This window comes from Gadus chalcogrammus, chromosome 1 (genome assembly GCF_026213295.1).
Source record: "Gadus chalcogrammus isolate NIFS_2021 chromosome 1, NIFS_Gcha_1.0, whole genome shotgun sequence".
Taxonomy (NCBI): Eukaryota; Metazoa; Chordata; class Actinopteri; order Gadiformes; family Gadidae; genus Gadus; species Gadus chalcogrammus.
Genome location: NC_079412.1, coordinates 8,387,869 through 8,414,860, shown reverse-complemented (window position 1 = coordinate 8,414,860; position 26,992 = coordinate 8,387,869). Strand labels below are relative to the sequence as shown.

Below are 26,992 nucleotides of genomic sequence, written 5' to 3'. Positions count from 1 at the left end.
AGAGAGAGAGAGAGAGAGAGAGAGAGAGAGAGAGAGAGAGAGGGCAGAGAGAGAGAGAGAGAGAGAGAGAGAGAGAGAGAGAGAGAGAGAGAGAGAGAGAGAGAGAGAGACACAAAGAGAGAGAGAGAGAGAGAGAGAGAGAGAGAGAGAGAGCGACAGAGTGAGAAAGAGAGAGAAACATTTCGATTGAGTACAGAAACAAGGCATCGGAAAACAAAATGTCCGCTTTCGAAAGAGGAGGAGGAAACGGATCATAGGTTGAAGAGACATTTAAGGTAGTCATTAAAAGTTCTGCGCCCTTTTATTTCCTTAAGCCGCTCTGTCTCGTTGTCAGGAACACACAAACACACATACACCCCGCACACACACAGGCCGACACACACACAAACACACACAAGCAACAAACAAAAAAAAACGTGCACATTTCCTGGAGTAGATCTCATAAATCCAGACAGGGGAACAATGTGAGGATGTGTGTTGGGTGGTGGAGGGTCAGAGGAGACAGTGGAGGGCCCCGTCTAAACAGCTGCTGCTCCCAAACCCAGCTGCTCCTTCCTGTTTTTCCACCTCCTGCTCCATGCTACTTCCTGTGGCGGCGGCGGCGGCGGCAGCGGCGGCCTCGCCACCACTCCTCCACCCTCTCCTCCACCCTCTCCTCCCCTTCTTGTTGTGCTCTAAGAAACAGGACGACTACGCCCTCTCTTCCTCACCACTGGGGTCTTCCCCCCCGCACACAATGGGAGAGATGGCCAGATAGAGAGGGGGAGGGAGGGGGAGAGCGAAAGGAGGGAGGGAGAGAGGGAGGGAGGGAGGGAGGGAGGGGGAGAGAGAGAGAGAGAGAGAGAGAGAGAGAGAGAGAGAGAGAGAGAGAGAGAGAGGGGGAGAGAGAGAGAGAGAGAGAGAGAGAGAGAGAGAGAGAGGGGGAGAGAGAGAGAGGGGGAGAGAGAGAGAGGGTGAGAGGGAGAGATAGGGGGAGAGAGAGAGAGGGGGAGAGAGAGAGAGAGGGGGCCCTCTGCTCACCTTGTAAGCTTTGATGAACCTCACGAACACGGGGAAGAACACAGACGGGGGAGTCGTCTTTGAGCTCTCGCCAAAGAAGTTCACCACATTGTTGAAGGCCTCCTGGTGAGAGGAGTGAGAGGGGTGAGAGGGGTGAGAGGAGTGAGAGGAGTGACACACACAGCTTGGAATTGAGGCACCCCTCCATGTCCGTTTCCGCCTCAGGGAGATAATATCCGTGCGGTGGCGAGGGGGTAATACCTCCGATGCCTTGGCGTCCTTCTGCAGCTTGTCCAGCAGGGCGTCGCTGGAGTGCAGGAAGGCCTTGAGCACCGGGTGGTCGTGCCGGCTGCACTCCCTCTTGATCAGGTCCATGCCCTTGCCCAGCTCCCGCACGTCCAGCAGCACGTTCTCCAGGGACACTGCGCCGTTCACAGGGGGGGGTCATTGATTGAACAGTATCATAGTTCACCTGCCATACTATTCCACTGGTTCTCCTACTGCTAATACCAGTGATAATCATTAATAATAGCTTGATTAAAAAACACAAAGTTCCTATGCTGGGACCAAATGCCCGGATGATGTGAAATGGCGTCTTACATAATTAAACCCTTAAACGTTTAATTGTACCATACTTGACCTGTTTTAACAGGTCCAGTAGGCGGCCGGACAAACGGCCACCAACAGTGTTAACAGTGTTGGTGGCCATGTTGTAAATGTCCATGTATCCATCATCGTGCCTGACGCAATCCTTTTAAAATAACACCTCACAGCTGCGGTTCTGCAGTCTGGACTAGCGGTTCTTTAGCCTTCGGGAGCATTAATTTGGGTCTCCTCAGAACTGACACTACACGGTCATTGGTTTGGACCGGTGTTTAAAAATGTCTACAGGTTATTTTCCCCACCTGCTGCTGCCTTGTCCACATAGTGCAGCTCGCTGTAGAAGTTTGCCAGGTCCGAGTACTTCTCCTTGACGATGAGCGCGATGTAGTGGAGCAGGGTCATCTTCCTGTCTGTCGACTTGGTGTCCAACAGCTGGGGAAAGCACGGGGGAAGACGCAGCAAAACAGATCAAAACTCTGGAGCCCTTCACAAGCACTGTCTTTATAAACCCAGGAGCACAGGGATTAAATGTGCTGATCAAAAACACTTACCAGATCCAGACTCTGCAGTTTAAAGCCATACACTGAGCCTCTTTTGCTGCTGTTCATGTAGTTGCCCAGGGCTAGGATGATCTAGAAGAGAGTAGAAAAGAGGGGCTGATATGTTTACATAATCCTCCTTATTAGAAAGAAACAAACTTCCCAAACAGTGATTTGGAAAATAAGGGACCTTTCTTTTGTATCGTATCGGTATAATTCAGATGTTTTTCTTTGGTCTCTAAGTAGAGCATAGTTGCAGATGTCAAGGACTCAAAACAACAGAAGGTAGCTGTTATTACATTTACATTTACATTCAGGGCACTTTTACCCAAATCGACTTACAATAAGTACATTTGTCAGAAGACAGAGAAACAACAATATATCGCAGTCGGTACTGCTGTTCAGGATGTTCATAGAACCAATTTTCAAGCACCTCCACTCGCTAGGTTAACCCATTCCCCGTACACAACCAAGGTGTTGTCCTCACCTCAAGCATCCTCCTCAACTTGGACGAGGACTTGACGGAGCCGGAGGCGGCGATCACGGCGTTGAGCTGCGGCGTCAGCATGGTGATGCTGTCGGAGAAGTTCCCCACGAAGGTGATGATGTTCATGCGCTGCGTGAGCCTCTCGATCTTACTGAAGAGCATCATGAAGCGGTCCTCCTCCGCCAGCTGGTCCAGCGGGCGCCGCTCGCGCTCGTACTGCCGCAGCACCTTCACCTCGGCCTCCGTGGGCAGGAAGCGCATCAGGCACTCCACGAAGTCCACGGGCAGGGCCTTCAGGTCGAACCTGGTGGGAGGGGGCAGGCGGTAAGCTGTGTGGAGTCGCTTGGTTTAGACTGTTCTTCAGAGGTCAAAATAGAACAGAATGACAAACACATCTCAATCCAGAGGCCTTGGTAAAAAAAACCTCTTCAATCGTTTTAATTGTTGGGTTTTATAATCTGTTTTGCCTAATATTATTCCTCCTGAAATCATACTCATTTGAATACATTAATTTCAGTCTTAGAGGATATTCTTGCTTTGTGGGTTTTGTGTATTTAATGTAATTAATTTTATTAAATCCTCCTCTGTCGTAGTGCTGTAGTGGTTAGAGAGTTAGGAAGATAAAAGCTCTACTTCTCCTCGTGGCAAGAATAGTTAGAGAAAAGAAGGTAAAAGCTCTTCTTCTCTTAGTGGTAGTAAGAGTCTGGAAGATAAAAGTTCTTCATCTCTTAGTGGTAGGTAGAGTTAGGGAGATAAAAGCTCTTCTTCTCTTAGTGGTAGTAAGAGTCTGGAAGATAAAAGCTCTTCTTCTCTTAGTGGTAGTAAGAGTCTGGAAGATAAAAGCTCTTCTTCTCTTAGTGGTAGTAAGAGTCTGGAAGGAAGCCCTACTTCTCTATGGCTTTGCAGATCTCCTCAGGCTTCTTGTTGGCCTTTCTCAGTGTGATGGCCAGGTTCTTGGAGCGATTGGCGTCCAGCAGGGTGATTTTGTTCACAGCCTTGTTGGCCACCTTGTTTGTAGTGCTGGACAGATCCACCGTAGCCACCTGGGCTCTGGTCTTGAACAGCTCCTCAAACCTCTCTAGGTCCAACTCCTACGGAAGAGAATCACTGATTAATGACCAAACCCCATCATACTCCATGCCAGCACCACAGTGTGAGGCAGCATCAGGTGTACTTGCAGCTGGGTTTAGCTAGACGTACCTCCAGGACGCGCTCGTCGTCAATCTCGTTGAAGACGGTGCCGTTGATCTGATTGGGCTTGAGCGCCGTCCAGTTGAAGATTGGCAAGCGGAACTTGGTTTTGATTGGCTTCTTGATTCTGATCGCTGCTTTAGGGAAACGTCTTTTAGAAAACAGCTGAGTGATTGGTTTACCTTGTTTCACCCCAGTAACAGTGACCTCCAAGAAAGCTAGAGGTCAAACGTGCTATCATACCTGACAGGCCCAAACTCAGTATGGGGAAGGAGCGAGAACCGTCCGGCAGAGGTGGAGGTGGGGGCGGCCCTGGTGCACACGGGATGCCTTCAACACACACAGACCAACATCGCCTCTTTTAAAACAGGCCGTTCACAACCTATATCATCGTTCATGTTTGATGTCCTCCTCCTTCTCCTTCCTGAATGTGCTGACGTCCCCTACCCACTGCTCCCCTCAACATAGGAAGTGCCCTAAGTGCATCCCTTTCCTGTCTGGGGTTAGAGGAACTCTATCACAACCTGGCTGCTGACACAAATAGATGTCCTCTGAGGCCCCCCCCCCAACCCAGGACTGGCCTTCACATGCACTGCGTGTGTGTATACAACATGATGGACACACATGGAGGATTCCGTCCGTTCCTCTGTTTACCTGTGGCCGAGGGAAGCGGTGGAGGCGGCGGGGGTGGAGGAGGCGGCGGGGGCGGAGCCTCGCTGGCGGGGGGTAAACTGGGGTCGACGCCCTCTGTCGCCGTTCGCTCGACAGGAGGCTCCGGCAGCAGCAGCGACTGTCCGCCGCCGCCCAGCGGGAACCCGAGGCCACGGTCGCCAGGGATACCGGCGCCGCCCGGGACTCCGCCTCCGCAGGCGCCGCTGGCTAGCGGCTCGATGGCGATGTCGCCGTCGGGTTTCTTGTGCAGGCGGATGGTGCCCTGTTGCTCCAGCTCCATCAGCCGCTTCTCGATGCTGAAGTGTCTCTGGTAGGCCGCGTCCTTCTCCTTGATCATCCTCCTCAGGGTGCTCACCTGGGTGCTGGTCGACTCAGAGGTTTCCTAGAGGGACACCAGGGGGCGACAGAGAGCACCACGGGCACGATCAGCGCGACACCACAGACAAACTATTCCCTGGTGAGCGTGTTTACTGTCAAACGACTTCATTGTGTTGCTCTGTAGATCGGAGATGCTACGCAGCCCAGGCAGGACTGATGGACAACAGAGGATATGACATCGCGCTCCACAATTCACACCCGCTCACCCGCATTACGTGTAGTTCCTTATCCTTTTGAAGGACAATCTTCTCCAGGTCTGCTACTTTCATCATGGTCTCATTCTCCAAGTCCAGCAGCTTCTCCGTCACCTAGACAGAGAGATGGAGAGACCGAGCACGGTACACCGTCAGAGTGTGCCGTGTGGGTGGAGGGAGGATGGACCGAGACAGAGGAGCACCTGGGCTTGTCTCCGACATCCACTCCTTCTCCCTCCTCATCCCTCTCGCTCTCCTCATCCACTCTGCGGCATCAGAGAGGAATACGATATGCCCGGCAGTATGACACAGCAAAGAGCTGCAGAGAATACACTCACTTATCGATTTGGACCGATTTCATTATAGTGGGTTTTAGGTAGACCCCCCCATAGGGCATGAGCTCAGCCAAATGGGAAGTCCAAGCTCTCATCCCCAACAGCGCGTTAACAATGTGTTTTTGTTGAGCTGTGTCTCCTATTGGTTCTTTGTTTAATACGATATTTTTTTAAGATGGAGTAAATTCTATGATGTATATACTTCTCTTCTCTGCTGTGTGCCTCAGCACAGACTGCTTAGCTGAGTTGAAATATAAAAGCAGTTCATATATTAATACTAACATATCAGCTTTTCACTCCTCAACACCGCAAAACGTTTGATCGTTTGATTGTGGTCGTTAATGTTGTTAGCCACATTGTCAGCATGGCCAAGCAACAACAATAATACCGGCCCAGCACAACATATGGCCCATCTACTGACTGAGATTCTGCAGATCCCTTTATGCTGAAGAATTCACCCGGAATTCTGACCCTTTTCCTCCCCCATCATTCCTGACTCCTGAGAGCCGAGTTTGTTTTGAAATTCCTGCAGTGATGTCAGGACTGCCCACGACCTCTGGATGTGAAGATCTTCAGAGAGCAGTGTGGGATATGAAGGCCGAGTGTCCAGAAAGACTGATGCAACGCTAGAACAATATGAGTCTTGTTCCTGTGTTCTCCACGCAGGGCAACACCGTAACCTTTCAGCACATGTTCACCTCACAATTACCAGAAACCCCTTGAGGGAATTCATAGAAAATCAGAAATAACCACCAAGTAGAGTCCCAGAGCGGCAAGGTTAAGGGAAGAGTACAGGGGAACACCAAAGTACTGGACATAGCTAACAAACCACAGTCAGCGCGCTAACAGGCACTAAGGTGAACGGCACCGATGGATCCAAAATGGCCGCTGGTGATCTTACGTGGGACAGGTGCTCCTCGAGCTCGTCCACCTTCTCCAGCGCTGCGTTCTTAGTTTCTGCATCTTCCAGTAGACCGCCGACGTCGAACACGTTGTCAAGGTAGGCCTGGATCTGCACCGACAGCTTGTCGCTCTCTGTGTGCTTCGATTTCTGCCGAGGCAAGAAGTGTGTCAACATGAGGTTAACACTCGGAACAGTCCACCATTTGCTTCAGGTTACTGTTTAGATGGTGGTTTTGTTCATGTTTATTTATTCTTTTTATCTTCCAGCCTCACCTCCAAGTAGTCGTCCAGGCCCAGCTTAGTGAACTCGTACTGCAGGTGGACCCTGAAGTTCATGTCCTCCACCGAGTGGACCATGATGTTGATGAACTGCATGCAGGCCACCTGAGTGGAGAGCAGAGAACACGTTGGCCAGGTTGAACAGATGGGGAAGACCGGAAGTCCCATGTGAGCACACGCACACACAATCACACACAAAATAACCAAAACATGTGAAGAACTTAATGGATGGCAGATGCACCGTTGGGGTGCCCCCTGTGTTTGACCGTGAAGGCTCACCATGAAGTCAATGTTTGCTTCCTCAGAGCGAAAGTAATCCATCAGCCTCTCGAATCGCTGCTTCTCCTTACACACCTGGAAGTACAAACTGGATCATTCACAGGAGGATATTCTTCAAGGGAATGCTAACATTTTGTTGGCATAGAAGATGATATTTCCTTAGTAAAATGACCCAACATTCCCCATTTGATGTCTATCTTACATCCATGAGTGTAATAGTTATGCATGAGAAGGTCAGCTCGCTTACATCGCAGCAATGCCGCCTAATTATGGGAATTCATGGGAAGGGACAGAATGCCAACGGGATAGATTTAGCCCAACTCCCACCAAACACAAACACACTGGGAAAATGAGAGCAAAGAAAAACAAACACTGCTTTCCCGACCCCTGAAGAGGTCCTCTATACCAGTGCTAAAAGGGAAAGTCCCAGTAGGCCTAATAATGATTGTAATTACAGTTGCAATACTGTACTGCTTTGGTGCGTAACTCCTAATTACTGCGGTTGAACACCATTGGTGGCCGTGTTGTAAAAGTCCATGTACCTGTCATCGTGCCTTTTAAAGTAACACACCACAGCTCTCTGCTGTCTGGACTGGCAGTTCATGAGCATTCAGGGTCTCCTCAGAATTTGGACCCTTGTTTAAAATGTCTACAAGGCGAAGTATAGACATGGAGCAAACTTTTGAGGTCTATGTTTTGATGGCTCCCATCTGGTGACTTAATTCCAAGAGTCCCAAAGGTCACCAGGAAGCTAGTGAGCTACTGCTAACACCCTCAGTGTGAAGCTAGTGAGCTACTGCTAACACCCGGAGTGTGAAGCTAGTGAGCTACTGCTAACACCCTCAGTGTGAAGCTAGTGAGCTACTGCTAACACCCTCAGCGTGAAGCTAGTGAGCTACTGCTAACACCCTCGGTGGAGAGGTCTTGTGGCAGAGTTCCCTTCACCCTCCTGTGTCGAATTTGCGGGCCTCTCTGTACCCCATGGAGAGACAGGAAATGACATTGCAATTCTTTAGTACTTCACTCAGTAAACACGCAGATTTCACTCTATAACTATACAGAGCATCAAACACAGCAGGCTATTTAATGTCATTTCATCAAGACTGAGGCCCGTCCTACCGCACCTCTTTAAAGTTATCGAACGCTGAGAGGATGATTTCGTGGCCTCCTCTGACCAGACAGACGGCGGCCAGCAGCTCCAACACCAGCGCTTTCGTCCTAGAACCACACGTCACACACTCATCACCTCCTCATTGTCACCCATCCTTTGATCCAGAGTTAACAAAGTTATACATATTTATATGTAAGAGGAGTCAGGGATTGAATAAGCAGCCTTCCGGTTACCAGTCAATCCGCTCTACCTCCTGAGCTACTGCCCCCCCCCCCCCCCCCCGCCACTTCAGAGGGACCGGGGATCCAGGCAGATAGGCCGGGCGTATCCAATGAACAGGGCTGCAGGGGCTTCACCTGGTGTGGAGTCCCAGCCGTAGTTATCCTGCATGGGGGCCGGAGGGGGCGGGCTTTAGCGCTTACCTCGAGTTCTTATTGTTCAGGCTGAGAGCGATCTCGTTGACAGCATGCGGATGGGACATGACCATGTTGAAGCCGTACTGCGGAAGGACGAGGATCGAAGGTCGTGGTTAGAGAGAGAATATAAAGCTTGCTCTTGTACTGTATACAGGGGAAAGGAAGTTTGGTCCCTTCTGTCCCCGCGACCCGACCACGGATAAGCGCTTTGAAGATGAGACGGATGAGTTTAGCTCTTATATGTGCAGAACAGACAGAAAATGTATCTATTTGCTGTTTTTTCGCGATGCTATTATGGATATATCCAGGGGTGTCTATAACATGTATGTTGTTCAACCCTACTAAATCTGACCTGATTGTTGTGTTCCCTGCACTGTTTTACAAAGGCTGAGTGTCTATTCACTGAAGGACACACCACTGTTTGGATCTGCGTTTTACCTGGTAGTTCATGATGGCTCTCAGGCACATGATGCACACGTGTACATCGTCCTTCTGGCTGACTAGACGGGAGTTCTTGATGGTTTTGGTGTTCGTCACCGAGCCATATCTGCAAGAGACAACGCTGTGATGTCACACACCAATGAGATTGTGCAAATGCACTTGTGGTGATCAGAATTGACTTCCTCTTTGGGCAGGGGATAGATAATGTTGATAACTTGTTTTGACAACAACTTAGAAACCATACTGCATCTGTACACCATGCTACCACAAACATTCAAACATGTCAGAGGCAGTTAGAGAGGGGGGAGGGGGAGGGGAGAGGCTAGAGAGATAGAACAAGAGCAGACAGGGGATGCCACAACGGTCTGTGGTCACAGATGCATGATGGGAGGAGACCAGTTTCCATATCATTGTCTCGAGCGTTTAAGGCTAGAGTTATGTCAGAAGTATCTTACAAATTAGTTATTATTCACCAAGACAGTGCTGCCTGGATTTTTTTTGCAATTGTCACTTTCATTGAAATTCTAGTCCTCTTCATGGAAGACACACCTGTAAATGCTAAAGAGAAAAGGGTAGTCAATCCCATAACTTGAGGCTCTCGTCTGCTATTGGGCTGTAAAGGAGAGCAATCCCACACCTCCAACATGTGCTCAGAAACACAGCTGGGTTTCATCTCGAACAGTAGACACACACACACACCCACACCGACACATCTGGAGAGCGGAACCTTCCAACCAAGTAAGACTCTCGTTAGAAAGACTCTTATTGTGAAGGATGAGCAACATTTGTAAACCATCATTTTCCATCAGCCTCCTGACGAATGAGCCCACGGGCGTCGAGTCCAGCTGACACACAGACCCACGGTGGTGGGAGGCGTTAAAAGCGCTGCGCGGTGATGGCGTAGCGGGAGGGGAGGCTAAGCGCTACGTACCGCAGGACGGACTGGCGGGCCGAGCGCACCAGGGTGTTGCAGAAGGGCTGGCTGCCCGTCTGGTGCAGATCCTCGATGGACCTGCTCCAGGACTTACTCATCTCCAGTGGCCCGTCCTCCCCCACCTCCAGACCCTCAAAATTCAACCTGGGGGGCCACGGATAAAGCCAACACACAAATAGACAGACAGGCGGACAGGCGGACAGGCAGACAGACAGACAGACAGACAGACAGACCGACCGACCAACAGGCAGACCGACAGACCGACAGACAGAGAGACAGACAGACAGACAGACAGACAGACAGACAGACAGACAGACAGACAGACAGACAGACAGACAGACAGAGAGACAGACAGACAGACAGACAGACAGACAGACAGACAGACAGACAGACAGACAGACAGACAGACAGACAGACAGACAGACAGACAGACAGACAGACAGACAGACAGACAGACAGACAGACAGACCGAAGCAGCAGAGTCCGCACACAAGGGGAAGAGAGGGATTTGGAGGGTCAGGTTAGCAACGCAGCGGTTAAGAGGCGAGGCTTACGACCGGAACCTCTGAGAGAGCCGCAGTAAAGCCTGGCAAAACACAGCACGGCGGTCCACACGCTGTCTAGGTTAGCCTGGGGTACAGTTAGCAAAACAAGCTATAGTCAGGTCTGCAGCAAGGCAACCGAACCCACAACACACACGGAGAAAGCTTTGTATAAATTGCACAAGCTAATAACCGGCTTGCACGTAGTGACTTGGTTCAGGAATAATATGTTGTTGCAACAGTCCATTTTGAGTCCGGAAAAGTGAGTCCATTTTGAGTACGGAAAAGTTTGGCCCTTGAACCCGTGTCAAGAAGAGGTCAAGAGAGTGAGTGTGCATGTGTGTGTGTGTGTGTGTGTGTGTGTGTGTGTGTGTGTGTGTGTGTGTGTGTGTGTGTGTGTGTGTGTGTGTGTGTGTGTGTGTGTGTGTGTGTGTGTGTGTGTGGGGGTGTGTGTGGGGGTGTGTAAGTGTGTGTGTACTCACATAACAGCACACTGGGCAAAGGAGAGGTACTCCACCAAGATGTCAAGACCTCGGTTCTCATCGTTGAGGAACTCTCTGACCCACCTGAGACCGAGGACACAAGCAGAGCATAATGGACCTGCTGAGGGGATCTGGGGCGGCGTGTGGCTCAGACCATCTTGGACTATTTCCATGCTAGGACCATTTTGGACTATTTCCATGCTAGGACCATTTTGGACTATTTCCATGCTAGGACCATTTTGGAAGGAAGCGCTTTCCTCAAAGTAAATAAGCCTAAGAAGTAGTTAATGGCTAGCCTGAACAGACATGCAAGAAGCATACAACACACACACTCACACACACACACACACACACACACACACACACACACACACACACACACACACACACACACACACACACACACGAACACACACACACACACACACACACACACACACACACACACACACACACACACACACACACACACACACACACACACACACACACACACACACACACCATTTTGATAAGCAACCTTTCATAACCTCAACGATATCATTAACGATAGATAGTAGAGCTATTGCGTACTGGACAGGTTTTTTTTGTTGTTTGACAACAAGTCTTAAACATATCCAGGAGGTTACAGTTTATGTAGTTGCTGTTTTTTGTTCAGTAGTTGGCATAATTCAGTACTGTCTGTTTGTTACTGTTTGTTTTCTGTCATCGAATTCCACTGTATGCAGCCAGTGCTTCCCATCCTAGTACATCTCCAAACGATTTGTAGCGTTGTAATATCTGTTAATAGTATTTATGATGAAAAACCTGACTTCAGTTTACAAGAAATACAAGTCACAGACACGCACATTTCATTTGCACTTTTTTCAAGCACCTTGTTTCTCTTTACGTTAAACTTGAACGCATATTTCTTTTTTCTGGCATTGTAATGTGATGCTATTTTATTTATTTTATTTAAACTTGTGTGTACTTCTACACACAAGGTTTGGTTGGTAAAATAAATACGTTGTAAATTCAAATCAGAGCGTCATCCGCGTCTGGAACGGATGTATTCTTGAATCTATAAGGAAACAATAATATAATAATAAGATGACCTTCTTTGAATTGTGAAATGGGAATTGCAAAATTTGTGAAATGGGTTTGGCAATAATAAAATGTTGTTTTTTTCAATACTACTAGGTACTTTTACTAAAACTAGACTAAAAATAAAAACTAAAATGGTTGACACAAAGACTAGACTAAAACTAAAATTAAAACTGAGTGTCAAGGTGTCCCTGAGCGAGACACCTCACCCTGACTGCTCCTGACCAGCTGGCTGTCGCCCTGCGTGGCTGACTCCGCCGTCGGTGTGTGAATGAGTGCATGAATGGACGAATGTTAAGTAGGATTGTAAAACGCTTTGATTGGCCACTGGTTAGAAAGACGCTGTATAAATGCAGTTGAGGAAGACAGCGCAATGAAGTGCTGATGTTTACACATCAACACTCTATTGGTGAAAACAGTCGAAGGGATTTACCAGAACTTAAATAACAGTTGCAGAGAAAGTAAAATTAAATGCTCTGTAGCTTCTGTAAAAAAAAAGCCCGCTTATATATCTATACTCAAAACAGCTGGCTACCCCCCAACGTAAAATAGAAAAAAAGGCTTGACAAGAATGCGATGAAAAGTATACTGGGCTTCTTATTTCCTTCCTCTAAAGCTCTAGTTTTCTTGAGGGAGGACCAGTCCAAACAAAGGAATTCCCATGTCGAGGAGGAAAAATGTGGACGGCATATGGGCTCAGGTCGAACCTCGTATTTAGTCTGCCTCCCACGCAGACCCCAAACGGCACCTCTCTCCCCCAATTTCAAACTGTGTGTGTAAGTGTGTGTTTGTGTGCGTTTGGGTGTGCGTGTGTGTGTGTGTGTGTGTGTGTGTGTGTGTGTGTGTGTGTGTGTGTGTGTGTGTGTGTGTGTGTGTGTGTGTGTGTGTGTGTGTGTGTGTGTGTGTGTGTGTGTGTGTGTGTGTGTGTGTGTGTTTGTGGCTGGTCAGCCACTGATGAGTCAGGAAGGAAAGCTAAACCAACAGAAGGGAGGGGGAGGTCAGAGGAGAGAGAGGTGAGCGCCTGATTGGTTGATGGGTTAAGGGAAAGGGGAAGAGGGGGTGGATGATGCGATGCTCTTGATCATCAATATCCTGTCTCGTAGACCCTCCTCTTCCCCCCTGTCTCTCACCCTCACAAACTCCCTCTCTTTTCTCCCTCTCTCTCGCATTCATTTTCCCCTCCCTCTCTTCCTGTCCAAGTAGTCGCTTTTTTATGATGTTCTTGGCAATCTGAGGATTAACACAAACACATACACACACACACACACACACACACACACACACACACACACACACACACACACACACACACACACACACACACACACACACACACACACACACACACACACACACACACACACACACACACACACACACACACACACACAATAAACAATCCTCTGTTATACTAAACCCAAACAAATGTTTCCCTCCAAAAATACCCCTTAAATTATTTCCCTCCAAGTCTTTAATAAGACATGTTTAGAGACGCTGTGATGGGGCTGAATCGTGGATGCATAATAAGAAGGTCTAAAAATGGACTATGTGTTTCTCTTGGCACACAACAACAGCTATACTCTTTTGTATGTTTTGTCATTTGGCACATCGTCGCAATAGGCATTCCTGTATTTGTATCTTTTAACATTAATGGCCAGGATAACACACATTGATAACAAAGAGTCATCTTTGTGTGCATAAAGTTAATGTGTGATATCAACCGATTGTGTGTGTCTCCATAAAGGCGTCCTCGTGTGGACTTTGCGTGTGGCTCGTTCGGGGGGTTCAATGCTGGTGAGCTTCCTGTCCTTCTGGCATCCACAACAAAGCTTCCTGCCTGGCTCTATGGGGGAGAGGAGGAGGCTGCACAATGGCTTCCATCTGGGCATTATGACGACCAGCTCTATGAAGTGGAGCTGTGCAGCTTCGGAGCTTGGCAAGCTAAAACAATGGCAGAGGTCTCGGTGCTAGTAAAAAAAAAAAAACTAAAGAAAGCAGTGCTCTGGGCTCCCCACAGCAGAAGGAACAGAGAATAGACCCTTCTTTGAGCTCGGAAAACTGGAACCACTGAGGTTGGAAAGCCGTGTTGCCGGCGATCCAGAGAAGAGAAAGGGAATGAGTTACCCGATGTGGTTGGTCCGCAGAGAGATCTCCAACTCCCGCAAGACTTTAGTGGATTCTTGGACCCGCCTTCGGAACTTCTGTAACAGTCAAAGCAGAACAAAGTTAAAAATAAACCCCATGAGTATGACATTGGGAGATTATGAAAGGAATAAATTAATAAGAACTTTTTCATTTCCAGTGACAAGGCTCACCTTTCGGGTGACTCCAGGATCTAGGTAGCTGCGTAGCTTCTGGATGTATGTGTGTGGCGGGTTCTTTACTTGAAATCTCTCCTGAAGGGGAAAAACATTGAAGGTTAAAAATAGACTTTGTGGAATAACTTGGGCATTGAATCCCTGGATCGATGATAAAGATCACAACTTAAGTCTTTTTTCCAAAAAAGTATTTGTTAGGCCCCAGGAAAGACTTGGCAAAGACGTTTAAGGGAAAATAACTGAAGAACTGGCACATTGAAGGGACTGGTTCTGCTGACCAAAACCAGGACTGCTGACTTGCTTTCATTTAGTCTTCGGACACCAATGGAAGTCTTCGACACAGACAATACAAGCAGGAGGAACAACATACATCTCACATTTCATGGGGGATTTCAGAAATAAAGCATTGATGACAGATAGAGTTTCAACACAACTCAACAACTCAACTCAATGACTCGATAACAATGGATGGGATGTACCTGGTCACATATAAGGTCCCACTTCTTCTCGTTGTCATACTGTCTTAGAAGTCTTGCTTTGTCTGGAGGTAGATTCATGGAATTCTGGAAAACAAGATATGAAGAAATAATTAGACTTATTTTCTGCATCGTTAACTCTATCTTTAATTCTGTGCGACCAAAGGCACAGATAGTGTGTCTTTCCAGGCCTAAAACTTGTCCCAAACATTCAGCAGTCGTGTTATGACCTCAATTCCTGTGTTGATGTCAAACATCCTGTTGCTTGTGATCATCTACATCTTCCCGCTTGTGCTTCTGGAACATTCAGGAAACGCAGAGCTTCTCACGACAAAGGCGTTATCAGAGAGAAAGGCTCAAACCATCGTTTGGAAATCCATCAAAACACTTAAGGCTTCAACAGCCCAAAGGCTGCTGCTTTACTGAAATACACCATAAATGTTGTAATTTGTGTTTGGGGACAGCCCACTTAATGATTTTACGCCTTTGAAGTCATTAAAAAGATAAACACAAACTATACAGCACAAGCTTTGACTAATTACCCTCTGGAACGGTTCTAAACCAGAAGTCGAGAGGGTTATGGACTGATGAAGGGAGGGGATGCAAGGCAGCTCATCTGTTGAATCACGGACAACTCAGCCATTTTCTTTTCCTCAGAGACATGAAGGATGGTTTGCTCTGGGGTCCCGCCTTTGCACGCTGATTAACAGTCCCCCCCTCCGAGTCTGGCCACAAACCGCCTGTCACGTTTACCCTTGACCTGGGCAATAACTCAGCCGACCATATAACGCGGCAAACTAGCCCTAAAACACATCTTTACACCGAGCTGTGGTGTTTTCATGGGGATTCCACAGTGATGGTGGATTGGGATTGATGTATGGAACAACTGAGTCACTGCCTGGTTCCTGTTGCAATACTTACTTAGAAGCAGTGCATAATATAACTAGGTTCTTGGTCATTTTCATGAAATCGCTTGCCCCAAAGTCCAAGCAAAACAAGACACACTGGAGCTGTGCCAACAGTTTACTGCTTCTCTAAGACATGCAGCCATCATCAATTTTACTTAACTTTAAAGTCAATTTGACAAATTCTCAAGGTTATGAAAAACCTTAATTTTTTATTTGCGGATTTTTTACAAAACAGATATTCAGCAGAGTTGACTGAAACACACTGGCAAGCACACTGGGAACAATATGTGAAATGGAAACAATAGTTGCTAGTTTCATGCAAATTCACCAAAACCCACAATGTGAGAATGTCTTTGGACATCGTTCCCAGTTCCCACTAGGACCATCACATCGTGGCCTGGAGGGCCATGGCGTAATCTCTCTATCCAGTAGCACTGTCGCTGCCCGTGACTCATCGGTCTGTTTGGCAACAATTACATAAGACAGTATTGTGTTTCTTCTCCTACTAACATCCATCGCAAAGCTTTCTTTTTCTTTTTCTGCACCATCCACACACACACACACACACACACACACACACACACACACACACACACATTACATTCAAATGAAAAAAAGGCATCATCAGGTCGACATGAAGCCAAGTGAGCGATGCCGATAACCCTGAGAAGCCATGGGAAAGTGATTCTGCTCATCTTGAAGAGGAGCGACGGTCCGATCGTCCCCCCGACAAAGAAAGGAGACGACACGCATTCCAGATGTCCAGAATTACAGAAGGAATGCACCCTGTTTATAATGGTTACAAATTTGCCCTAAATTCTCTCTCTCTTGACCCGGGGACCACCCTCTCCTCCCACTGGTCTGGCCTCAGCTCCGGGGTCCTCGGGGGGGGGGGGACCCCGGACTGCTGTTGTTCTATCCCAAAACGATCCAACACAAAACCAGCCGAAGCTTATAATGTGTATTGGCCTTTTTTGAAACATTGTAACAATACAGTTTGCATTACATTTAGGATTAAGCAGTCGTACATTGCAATGAAATACCTTTTTTGTCCATCAGAAACATCCACAAGCAAAAATTCAGATTCAAATGAACAAAATCCTATACGTTAAGAAAGGGGAAGGTCGCGAGTCATTGAACGGCGAACGATGAGAGACTAGAGACGGGTGCGTAATCTCTGATCATTCATGACACGACCTCAGACTTATTCGTGGAGCTCCTGGAACTCAACCCAATTCTACTAAGTGGATTCTTTTTTGTAAACAACTGCAAGTCATGTGGCACATGCTATCGGTCAATCCAAGTGGTTATTTATGAAAGCTTATATCCAACGCACATCTGCTGTGTGAGCCGGTTGTCTAGGTTTTCTGGTCTCTGAAAAGTAAGACAAAGCTTGAGGCAAACAGGAAAGGAGAAAGACTCTTTATTTTCAACTAATTTAATTATAGGTCGAGCCCAACCACAACACTGACAAAGGCATCCTTTTTTTGGTTTGGGATAATAAAATATGAGGCGGATGGGCCTAACACGTAAAATAAGAACAACTAGAACAATTCACTCAAATCTCATATAAAGCTACTTTGTAAATTAACCATTATACAAGTGCCATCCTTCATTCCAGTGATGCATACACAAGATGAGACTTGATGCTATGTTTACACATCATGGCAGGAGGCAGCATGGAACAACACACAGCAGGGCCATGTTTGTCCTGATGGGCCCTGATGTGATCAATGAAGCCTCAGCCTCAGGCTAGCAACACGGTGTGACTAAGGAGCCCTCAGTGAGGGCACTGCATGTTTCCAATGCTAAATACAATTCAGAAATAAAGAAAGAAAGGCCTTTCTTTACTCAAGTATACTTGTTCCTGTGAATGAGTTTCCTGTTTCTGGATTTCTGTCATCTTAGGTAAGATCTCACATTTCACCCTCTTTGTTGAATATACAATGTTGAACCTACTTTGTTGGCAAAGAAAAGAGAAAAAAACAGCCTTTTGGAATATGTGGTTAACAATGGTAACAGGTGGTGTGTTGGCCCTACATTATAATATACTCACTGCCCATCTGTATATTTATTTATTCTTTGGGTTGGGCCTTGTTAACACCAAAGTTGATTAACAATGGGTTTGATTTAGTTTGATAACAGAGCCAATCCCATGATGCATTTACACACACGTACACACACACACACACACACACACACACACACACACACACACACACACACACACACACACACACACACACACACACACACACACACACACACACACACACACACAAACACCATCAAGTTAAACAGCTGAACCTGCCCAACTGGTTCCATTCACTACCAGTCTCCCTTATCTTCAGAATTACTAGGTCACCACCATGAGCCACACAGAGCTAATACACGCAGATACAATAAACATAATAGCACAATATTTTTTCATTTTTTTCAGTGAGTACGACCATGTCGTTTAAAGAAGTATTTGATAACTGATAAGAGAAGCATGTTGTTGGAGGAGGGTTGAGGGTAAGGGGTGTGACAGTCAACTCTGGAGACTCTTAAAACAGAGGGCCACTCAAAGCCCTGAAGGAGGAAGAAGCGTATTCTTCAAGACGGAGCAACTTGTGGAGGGTTGCGGTGTCAGGTTGTGGGGTCTGTCCACTGGAGACAAGGAAGGGGGGGCACTTTAGCTATCATGTCCGCAAGGATGTAAGTTTGAGTTGAGTTTTAGTCTGGAGTTTTTAGATACCATATGATATTTGAAGGAACAAATAGATTTTCTTTGACAAAAAAACAGAGTAAGGAAGTAATACTTCATATGGGAATACCATATCTACCATCATTCTATCGATGACACAAAAATACGGTAAACACAAAGGCCTTATAGACAGAATCAGCTGTGGCAATAAATTATCTATAGGCCAACACCCATCTCTGGAAGAGTTACTCATTCTCTCCTGGAATGACGGCCTGTTTCCACCCATGCATTCAACCCTCCCACACTGTAACACCCATGGCGGCATTACACATGGCACATAGCCCACCAAACAAACCACCACAGAGAAAAACTACCCAGCTATCTTCCAAGCTTCCGCTGGATTTGATACAAAATAAAGCCAGGAAAGGAGCAGGGTATATTCTGGGAGCTCTCTGTGTGTCTAATTCTACCCTGGGTCGTGAGAGTGGTTTATTTCAGTTTGGTTCTCTGTGTGCATTCAGATATTTTAAGTGACCCTTGTTTTCCCGTTATATACCTATTTTCTGTCTTGCTAGATTCCCATAGAACCAAGAGGCCCAGTGCTGTCTGTGAATGCTAAGTGATTAAGCAGGAGGCTCTTCCTCGACTGTCTTCCCGCTCATATGTTCACCGAGGCCATCTCCTTTAAGCTTCAGACCGGAGAAGCATCACCAGGTGCACGCTGAGCACATGGACGGAGCATTTGGCGACCCAGACACAGCGATCCAGACAGCAACTCATCTCCAATGGAAGCCAAAATGGTCCCAACGACGCCTCATTGAGGTTGAACCTGGCCATTGTTTATGATCACGCCATCTTAGTTGTATGAACATTGTCTTTTACGCCGGGTTTTTCTCAGCTTGGTGCGTTCACTCGAGGCTAGTCTGTTAATGATGCTAGGTCGGGTGTTGTGTTCTCTAACAGGACAAGTTTAAAACCCGCACAGAATCAGCCGCAGGTTTATACATCATGTATTTGTGATCTGTACTGCAGAATCTATTGGCTTGGTGTGTCATGCGGCGCACTGAGTCAGGGGCGAAATTATGAAGACTTCGAAGCAAGTATCGTGAAATCGCGAGGGGCATTGTGGGAAGGGGCCCGTCCGGGCAAGGCTTGTGGCGTGTCGATGTGGGACGAAGTTATGGCATATAAGGTCTAAAAAATTTGCTTTCGCACGACTGAAATTTGTGTGTCGCGTAGAATTTGGACATGTTAATGCAATGTTTTGTGGTTGGGGCCAATGAGGGACCTTTATCAAGGCAGTCGTACACATTCTTGAGGAGGTTCTGTCAATGACGTCGAACAACAAGGCAAGGAGCGCGTTGACATCAGTTACTGACGCTGCGCATAAATGATGGGCTGGGAGTCTACGCACTCGCTTCAAGCACCTGGGTATACCTAAAGGAAATTATGTGTATAAAAAACGTAAACCAGAGATGTGGTTTAGAATAATTGAATTACAACTTTCCGCGGGGGATGGTGAGGTTTGAACAGACATGTTAATTGCGCTGTAGATTAGACTGGCAATATTGGACAATGAGGTAACAATCCAAGCAGCAATGAGGGCATGGTGCGGTTCCTCCAGGTGAATTTAAGCACTTCCGTCGACCATGTAGTCAACTCCAACAAGCAGTAACTACAGAGGTAGCTGGCTAATACATCGTGTCTGGTCGGGCCAGCCCATGCACTTATAGGCCTCATGGAAACGAGGAATTAATAGATCTTCTAGAGCCATTTGGAAATCATGGTAAGTTTATCATTAAATACTCAAATGGAGGGATTTTATATTGTTGTTTTATCTTTGACACAATGGAAATAATAGAAAAATCAAATACAGGAATTTGCCGTTCCATATGCCTAAAAGTTATACAAGAAATAGCGTACATGGACTAGATGCATGACGGTTGAAAAAAGATAGCGGTTTTAAAGCACTGCCTCGACAACGTGTTAAACTCCTACAAGCAGCAACTAGAGGTGGAGCCATGCGTTGTCAAACAGGAGACCGCCGTTTGGTGGGCCCCAGCGATTAGAATTTCCACAATCCATCGCAGCCAATACAAAGTGAATTAGAGCTGTTGCCAAACACAAGTCTGGTGGCCAACGAGGTCCATGAGTGGTCATGACTGTCAGAATGACGTCTTTCCTGCAAAATGAGGACCCACTTGCAGAGGTTCCTCATTAGGGACTTTTGTGATGAAAACCCACTTGTGGAGGTTTCTCAATTGGCTCTTTTGTAATGAATACTGGCTAGTGGAGCTTCCTTATTGGTGATGGAGTTAATATTAACGTTATTCACTGACGTAACGTTCTCCGATTGCCTGCCGGACTTCAGGCCCCAAAGAAGCCCAGACTCCAGGTGCTAGGTCCTATAAACATTTTGTCACAACTTCACACACGTCACAATCCCAACGAAACACAAGAAGTGCTCAATACACACGGCAAAGAAAATAGACAGGAGCTAGATTTAACTACAGCTCTTTCTTCTAACGTTCAATCTTCTTTTCCGTCCCAGTCTGGCCGTATGAAGACAAACACGTGGTCAGCAAAGTGCAGGAGGGAGCTGTGTGACGGGTTTAATGACGGGTGCTGTCAGGCCGGGCTGGAAAGAGTTCAGCCGCCGATCCCGTCAGAATCTGGTTTCAGAAGAATGCAAGGATCCTGTCCGGGTTCCACAGTCAGTAACTGTTGCCTTGTTGCTATGGACAACCATTTCTTGGTAAGAAATGCCAGGTCCAGATCATGGAATTGTTGTTGCATTGGTAATTTTTGAAACACAAAATATAATATAGGCCTAAAATAAAGCAGTCCTACTCAGTTTTATTATGGACTGCCTGTGTGCTCCCACCAGAGGCTGGGTTTACTCCATGCCTGATGGCATCTTCTGATACATTTACTGACTCTCAACCAAAGTCCATGAGGCAGCCGGTGCTATTGTTCAGCTGTGTGCCCTTCCGTGGCAGAGTCGAACACAATGAGAGGGGACAGGTCCGGAACCTCGGCTGTTGTCACTGCTGGCGTCATGAGACCGCCTGCACTTCCTTAGCAGTCCAGGAAATAAAAACAGTGCTATGAGTAATGTCTGTTTTGTTCTGTGGATATAGATGTGTGATTGTGTGTGCCTGCGTGTGTAGCAATATATGTTCTGTCTGTCCATGCCTGCGTACACAAAACATGTGTGGGTTGTTGCGTACAACAAGGGGCTTGTGGGTGTTTATCCAGTTCCGAGTATGTATAAGACCTGTTGAACGGGGAGCAGCAGAGCTGTGTGAGAAACCATCGGCCCCCTTTTCTCTGGACATCTGATCGCTCCCAGTGATTTTTTTTTTTTACAAGGTAACTTGAACTAGGCAATCACAACAAAGAGTCCTTCACAAAGACGCTGGGGGGACTGCGGAGGCCCCGCCACCTCCAGCCAGAGACACGGAGAAGATAGAGCACAGGGAGAAGAAAGGAAGGTGAGACTACAGAGAGAAGGGGAGTAGAAAGAGAAGAAGGGGTGGATCATAGGACTGCTGCCCCAGGTCCACACTCTGGTGGTGTTGGTGGTGGTAGTGGTGTTTGTAGGGGTGGTGGTGGTGGTGGTGGGGGTGGTGGCAGCGTTGGTTCTTATTTACATAGTCAACAAAATAAACATGTTCTGGTGTTGCCACATTAATGTTATTAACATAACAGCCAGATGGCGAGCGGGTTTCACTATCTAGCTCTTCACTGCCAGAGGCCACACCACAGTCCTGCTGTGTGGATTCCAGTCTGAAACTTGTCATGTCTGACAATACAGACAAATTTGAAGGTCATAAACATTTAGCATTCTGATTTCATTCATGAAATCAGTTGATTTGATGTTGATCTTAACTGCTATAAATAACAATAGGCACTTAAGCTGATCAAACCAAGATCCAGACAGGGACTAAAATACCATGACTAATGTCACAACATAATCATGTAATTCCCATGAAACTGTCTTGATGCGGCAGTTACCAGTAACACACTATACAGCCGTGGTGTGAAGCCCTCAGCCAATATTACCCAGAATGCCCTGCAACCCCACTATCAACATCATACCCAGCACCTTCATCAGCCTGTTGAACCTTCCTTCAACACCAGGCTCCAAAGAACCCTCCCTGGACTGCAGAGGTATTTCCACTGCGACCAGGTATTCATGAGGACTTTGGAAATAAGCCCCTCAATAGTAGTTATATGTGGGATGTACTGTATACTTTACAGTTAATGCTTAATAAAGACTTAAAGATTAGAAGACTAAAAAGACTCACTCTTAAAGTTTAAGTTTACATTTTGTAAAGATAATGCCTCCAAAATGTTTTCAAACAATGACAATAGATATTGTTACACTATTCTATATTTCCCAAAAACTCAAGAATTTGAAGATGTTAATTTCACCACCATATAATCTCGAGCCTAAACCCATTTGTGGCTCATCTGTTGACCCAAAGCCATGGGTGTGAATAGCAACAGGGATAGGGAGATTCACGCTTGGTTTAAGAGAAAGACAATCACCATCAGGCCTCTTTGAAGACAGACAGGTTGAGGCTGAGGGAAGAGACAAACAGCCACATGCTACAAGCTCAAGGTTTCCTTCACACACCTGGAAAGCTAAATCTGTACTTCAAAGTTTCACTTTCACAATACTGTCTGACTTTGGATGCTTCTAGTTTTGCATAAAAAATATAAAATGTTAATTTGAAAAAAATTGTATTTCAAATTGTATTTTGTTGTGCTACTCATTTCGAGGTTAGGCAACTTTCCTTTGCGAGCAGAAACTTCAGCGTGGGACTGTTGAATGAATTCATTACTTATAAACAAACTGTAAAAGTGGCCATGAATCAGAGGAATGCCTTTACTACTACAGGAGCATCCTGTTTCTCCCCCTGTGTCCGTCCATGCAGAGCTTATGGGGAACTCTAGCTAACAGACAATATGCCCCGGGAATGTCAGGAATGCAGGTACATGAATGCCTCCATAATTCAGGCCGGCCTTTTGACTTCATGCCCAGTCCGACCAAAGGTTGACCAATAAGAAAAGCCTATTTCTATAAATAAAGCTCACAGCTTTCAATTAAAATTAATTATGTTCCTTTAATGGTCAGAGACTAAATGAGAACCCCATAGAATACGGCTTTACTACATTAACATCTACAATTAAATTTAGGGTATTGGCTTTTATCCAAAGCGACTTACAATAAGCCCATTTGTCAGAACAATTAATCACTTTCCCCTTCCGCCAGATTTCTCAGGAATAGCGAAAGCAACAGGAGCTGTCACTGTCAGCAGACACCGAAAGCAGAAGTAACAATATGTGAGCAATACATGACGTACAGTCAGATTGACAAATCCAGTCCAGTAAATTCTATTTGTATAGCCCTTAATAATCGTTGCAGACTCAAAATGCTTGAAAGGACATATATGTATGACACACCCTAAAACCCTAGCGACCAAAGGGCAAGATTAAATGAAATGAACAAGGAGGACATCTTGAGAAGGAACACAGGGTAGGGGATCCCTCCTTCCAGGGTTGGTAAGTAATTCAATGGGTGCCAGAATGGATGTAAATAGTAGTGCTCAACAATCCGTTAAAAAATATTTAACGGATTGTTACGTCAAGACAAATAGGGTATTTTGATGGGCAACATGTTTTTTAAGAGTTAGGCCATAAACCACTGGCTCCTCATATTAAGTCCTTTCAACACCAGTTATTTTGTAGCATCCATGTCAACAAAAACGCAAAAGACTAGAGCTGCAGCAACAGAAACACAACCAGCATGAGGGAACGAGGCTGTTCCACTGAGACACAGTAACCGCTGAACCCTCGTTGTGCTGAAGAGGAAGCTAAGTCTCACACCGAGAGCCAGGGCGCATCTGTCTGCAAACTACCCCACTGCAGTGCATGAATGAACACAACCACACACGCACACTCGCACTGAAACACACACACACACACACACACACGTACATGCACACACCAAACCTCACACACTCACATGCATGCAAGCACTGAAACACAAACAGAAACACAGACATACATACCCACCCACACACACGTACACACACACACACACACACACACACACACACACACACACACACACACACACACACACACACACACACACACACACACACACACACACACACACACACACACACACAAAAGAGAAACCATTTGGGGCATTTCCTGAAGTATTCATCCTCTCATGTGGATGAAAGAACTGTGATAATACCACACATACTGGAAACTACTTAAAACAGAACTGAACAGCATTTTATTTCTGGTAATTCTAGACCTGACAACTGGAGAGATCATGAGTAGACAGATACAATCACACGGCTGGCAGGTGAAGGAACCACACATTCAACACGCTCGACTACCGTTAGTTTGGACGAAGGAACAACACACTGAAGGAATCACACACTGAAGGAATCACACACTAAACTACACTGAAGGAACAACACACTGAACTACACTGAAGGAACAACACACTGAACTACACTGAAGGAACAACACACTGAAGGAACCACACACTGAACTACACTGAAGGAACCGCACACTGAAGGAACAACACACTGAACTATCCTGAACTATGCTGACCTACGTTGAACTACGTTGGATTTCCCCAATTAGCCATGCTCTTTCACTTGCCCTTTCCTCTCCTCACAAAAAACCCAGCCAGAGGAGAAGCACTAAAAGTCCCCAATAAAACCTGTCTAGAATGGGGAATTGTTGCCTGAGGGCCGAGAAGGCCAGGTGGACGGTAGGAGCAGACCACCGTCTGTTCAGCTATAGCTTTAAAACCAAGTTAGCAGGGTGCCCTGAAGTCCCTCGCTTATCCTCTCTTCCTGAGGCTCGGCGACAGCCAAGACAGATGTACACTCAACTACCAAACTGAGTAGGCAAAACAAACAAACAAACAAAGGCCTTTCCCTCCCTCCCCACCCCCGCTTCACTATACGACGCCACTTCGCGAGAGTCGGTCAAGACCCTGTGGTTGTACGGGGGGGGGGGGTAGACACATAGAGGCTTATCAAATCAAATACCACCATCCCTTAACCAATGAAAATGATTTAGGTTTAATGTCCCGTATATCAATTGAACAGCTTGACTCTATTAGTCTGCCTTGGAAGGCCACTATCATCCCGTCTGAAGGGTCTTTCTTAAAGTCTGCACAGCATGGGGACATTCAAGAAACTCCTGGATTATTGATGAAATATTCTGTCTTTAACACAAATAAACTTAAAATGTCTCATTGTTATGATTAATCAATAGTTGATTTTGTTTCTTCAAATGCAACGACCTCTGTACTGAGTTGTGTGAGTGCGTAGTATTGAGTATTAGCATACATATGAATCAGATAACGGCACCAAAATCAGTGTTGAAGGAAAAGGAAAGCTTTGGGCCAATTGGTTAGGATTGTTCCCAAAGCAATCAAGCACTGGAAAATAATCAGATGTTCTTCTCTAAACAAGCCCATAGAAATATGCATTGGCCGTTTTAATAACGTTGGTAAAGTCATTACAACCGAGCACCACGGCAAGCAGCCAGTTCAAAGCAAACGTTCCCTCTTTTGAGTTCTCCTGCGGCCGTAGCCGAGACGCGACCACAGGAATCCAGTGGTGCTGGGCCACTTTGAAAGAGGATCCTGCAGTGGCCCGCGCTCCAACGCTACACCTTGGAAAACTGCACCGCCGTCTCATAACGCCTCCATGAAGACACGACCATATGGTGGAGCTCGAGCTACTAAGCCGAGACCTACAGTAACGTAGACTTCTGGGAGGGAGAGAGAAATGCGACTCTCTCGCTCTGAGACTGAGACTGGGCAAAACTCAGTAATCCATTTCCTTTAGGATCAGGCAAACCCCTGGGACCAGAGATGTGCAGGGGATAGAGACCTCCACGGGACAAAGAGAAGCGAATCAACCAGGCTAACTAGAGACAAGCAATGCTGATGCCATAATGCGATGGCCACGCTGAATAGCAATGTCTATGTATTCTTTACTCTGCGAGGGGGTCTAGTGGGCCCTGCTAGTGTGTTCACTCACGGAGTGGTAATGCCCCAGTGCCCGTCTCCAGGAACAAACACCCCAACACATCCTGCTACCCGAAGGGGAATCTGGCCAAGCCAGGCCAAGGGCCACAATGCAATTCTCTCGGTTGAATCAATGGGGAGGGAGTACATGTGGGTATTCTAGGAAGCAGCTTCCAGTAAAGGCTGAGCCAGGGCCCTTCCCTAGGAGGACGCTAGACACAGGAGACAATGGGATGAGACGTCTCCCGCACGTGAGTTTGGTTAGACGCGGCCACTGTGCTTTATTTGCAAAACCACATGGAAGCAGTCTGATCTGACCCAGGGGTGTGATCCCGCCTACATTCCCCATCGTCCCGGCTCCTGGTAAAGTCATTATCAAGGGGGATATTACCACGCTGCTCCCATGACATCACACCGGGCTACCGTCATTCAAACGTCTGTGAGCCGTGTGTTTGTCCAGGAAAGATGGAGGCGGAACAGTAGTGCAGAAATACAGACATACAGAACTATTTTGGTCAGTAGAATGGACAGACCGAGAGATGGTTTAGCTCGACAGAATCGGTGCAATCGTAGTTCAAATAAATGTGACCAACACTATAAAAAGGGAGTCATTTGCACTGATTAGTATAAACACTATCTGTATCATGTATCATGTATCA

General features: G+C 46.7%; 1 protein-coding gene across 5 annotated transcripts in view; it reads right to left on the bottom strand.

Moving 5' to 3' along the window:
- The window catches only part of fmnl3 (formin-like 3), a 34,198-nt gene that overhangs the window by 4,916 nt on the left and 2,290 nt on the right, over nucleotides 1–26,992 (bottom strand). For 4 of the 5 annotated variants that reach the window (XM_056587118.1, XM_056587101.1, XM_056587126.1 and 1 more), the window contains exons 2-22: nucleotides 14,666–14,749; nucleotides 14,184–14,264; nucleotides 13,993–14,069; nucleotides 10,786–10,869; nucleotides 9,759–9,905; nucleotides 8,825–8,933; nucleotides 8,393–8,469; nucleotides 7,984–8,077; nucleotides 6,860–6,934; nucleotides 6,575–6,685; nucleotides 6,300–6,449; nucleotides 5,076–5,177; nucleotides 4,474–4,873; nucleotides 4,063–4,149; nucleotides 3,829–3,953; nucleotides 3,517–3,719; nucleotides 2,629–2,932; nucleotides 2,154–2,234; nucleotides 1,905–2,034; nucleotides 1,261–1,421; nucleotides 1,021–1,122 (exon numbers count right to left, since the gene is read on the bottom strand). In XM_056587118.1, coding sequence (XP_056443093.1) covers nucleotides 1,021–1,122; nucleotides 1,261–1,421; nucleotides 1,905–2,034; nucleotides 2,154–2,234; nucleotides 2,629–2,932; nucleotides 3,517–3,719; nucleotides 3,829–3,953; nucleotides 4,063–4,149; nucleotides 4,474–4,873; nucleotides 5,076–5,177; nucleotides 6,300–6,449; nucleotides 6,575–6,685; nucleotides 6,860–6,934; nucleotides 7,984–8,077; nucleotides 8,393–8,469; nucleotides 8,825–8,933; nucleotides 9,759–9,905; nucleotides 10,786–10,869; nucleotides 13,993–14,069; nucleotides 14,184–14,264; nucleotides 14,666–14,749 — 2,784 coding nt within the window. The remainder of the gene's footprint in view (nucleotides 1–1,020; nucleotides 1,123–1,260; nucleotides 1,422–1,904; nucleotides 2,035–2,153; nucleotides 2,235–2,628; nucleotides 2,933–3,516; nucleotides 3,720–3,828; nucleotides 3,954–4,062; nucleotides 4,150–4,473; nucleotides 4,874–5,075; nucleotides 5,178–6,299; nucleotides 6,450–6,574; nucleotides 6,686–6,859; nucleotides 6,935–7,983; nucleotides 8,078–8,392; nucleotides 8,470–8,824; nucleotides 8,934–9,758; nucleotides 9,906–10,785; nucleotides 10,870–13,992; nucleotides 14,070–14,183; nucleotides 14,265–14,665; nucleotides 14,750–26,992) is intronic. The other variant, XM_056587134.1, reaches the window with a different exon arrangement.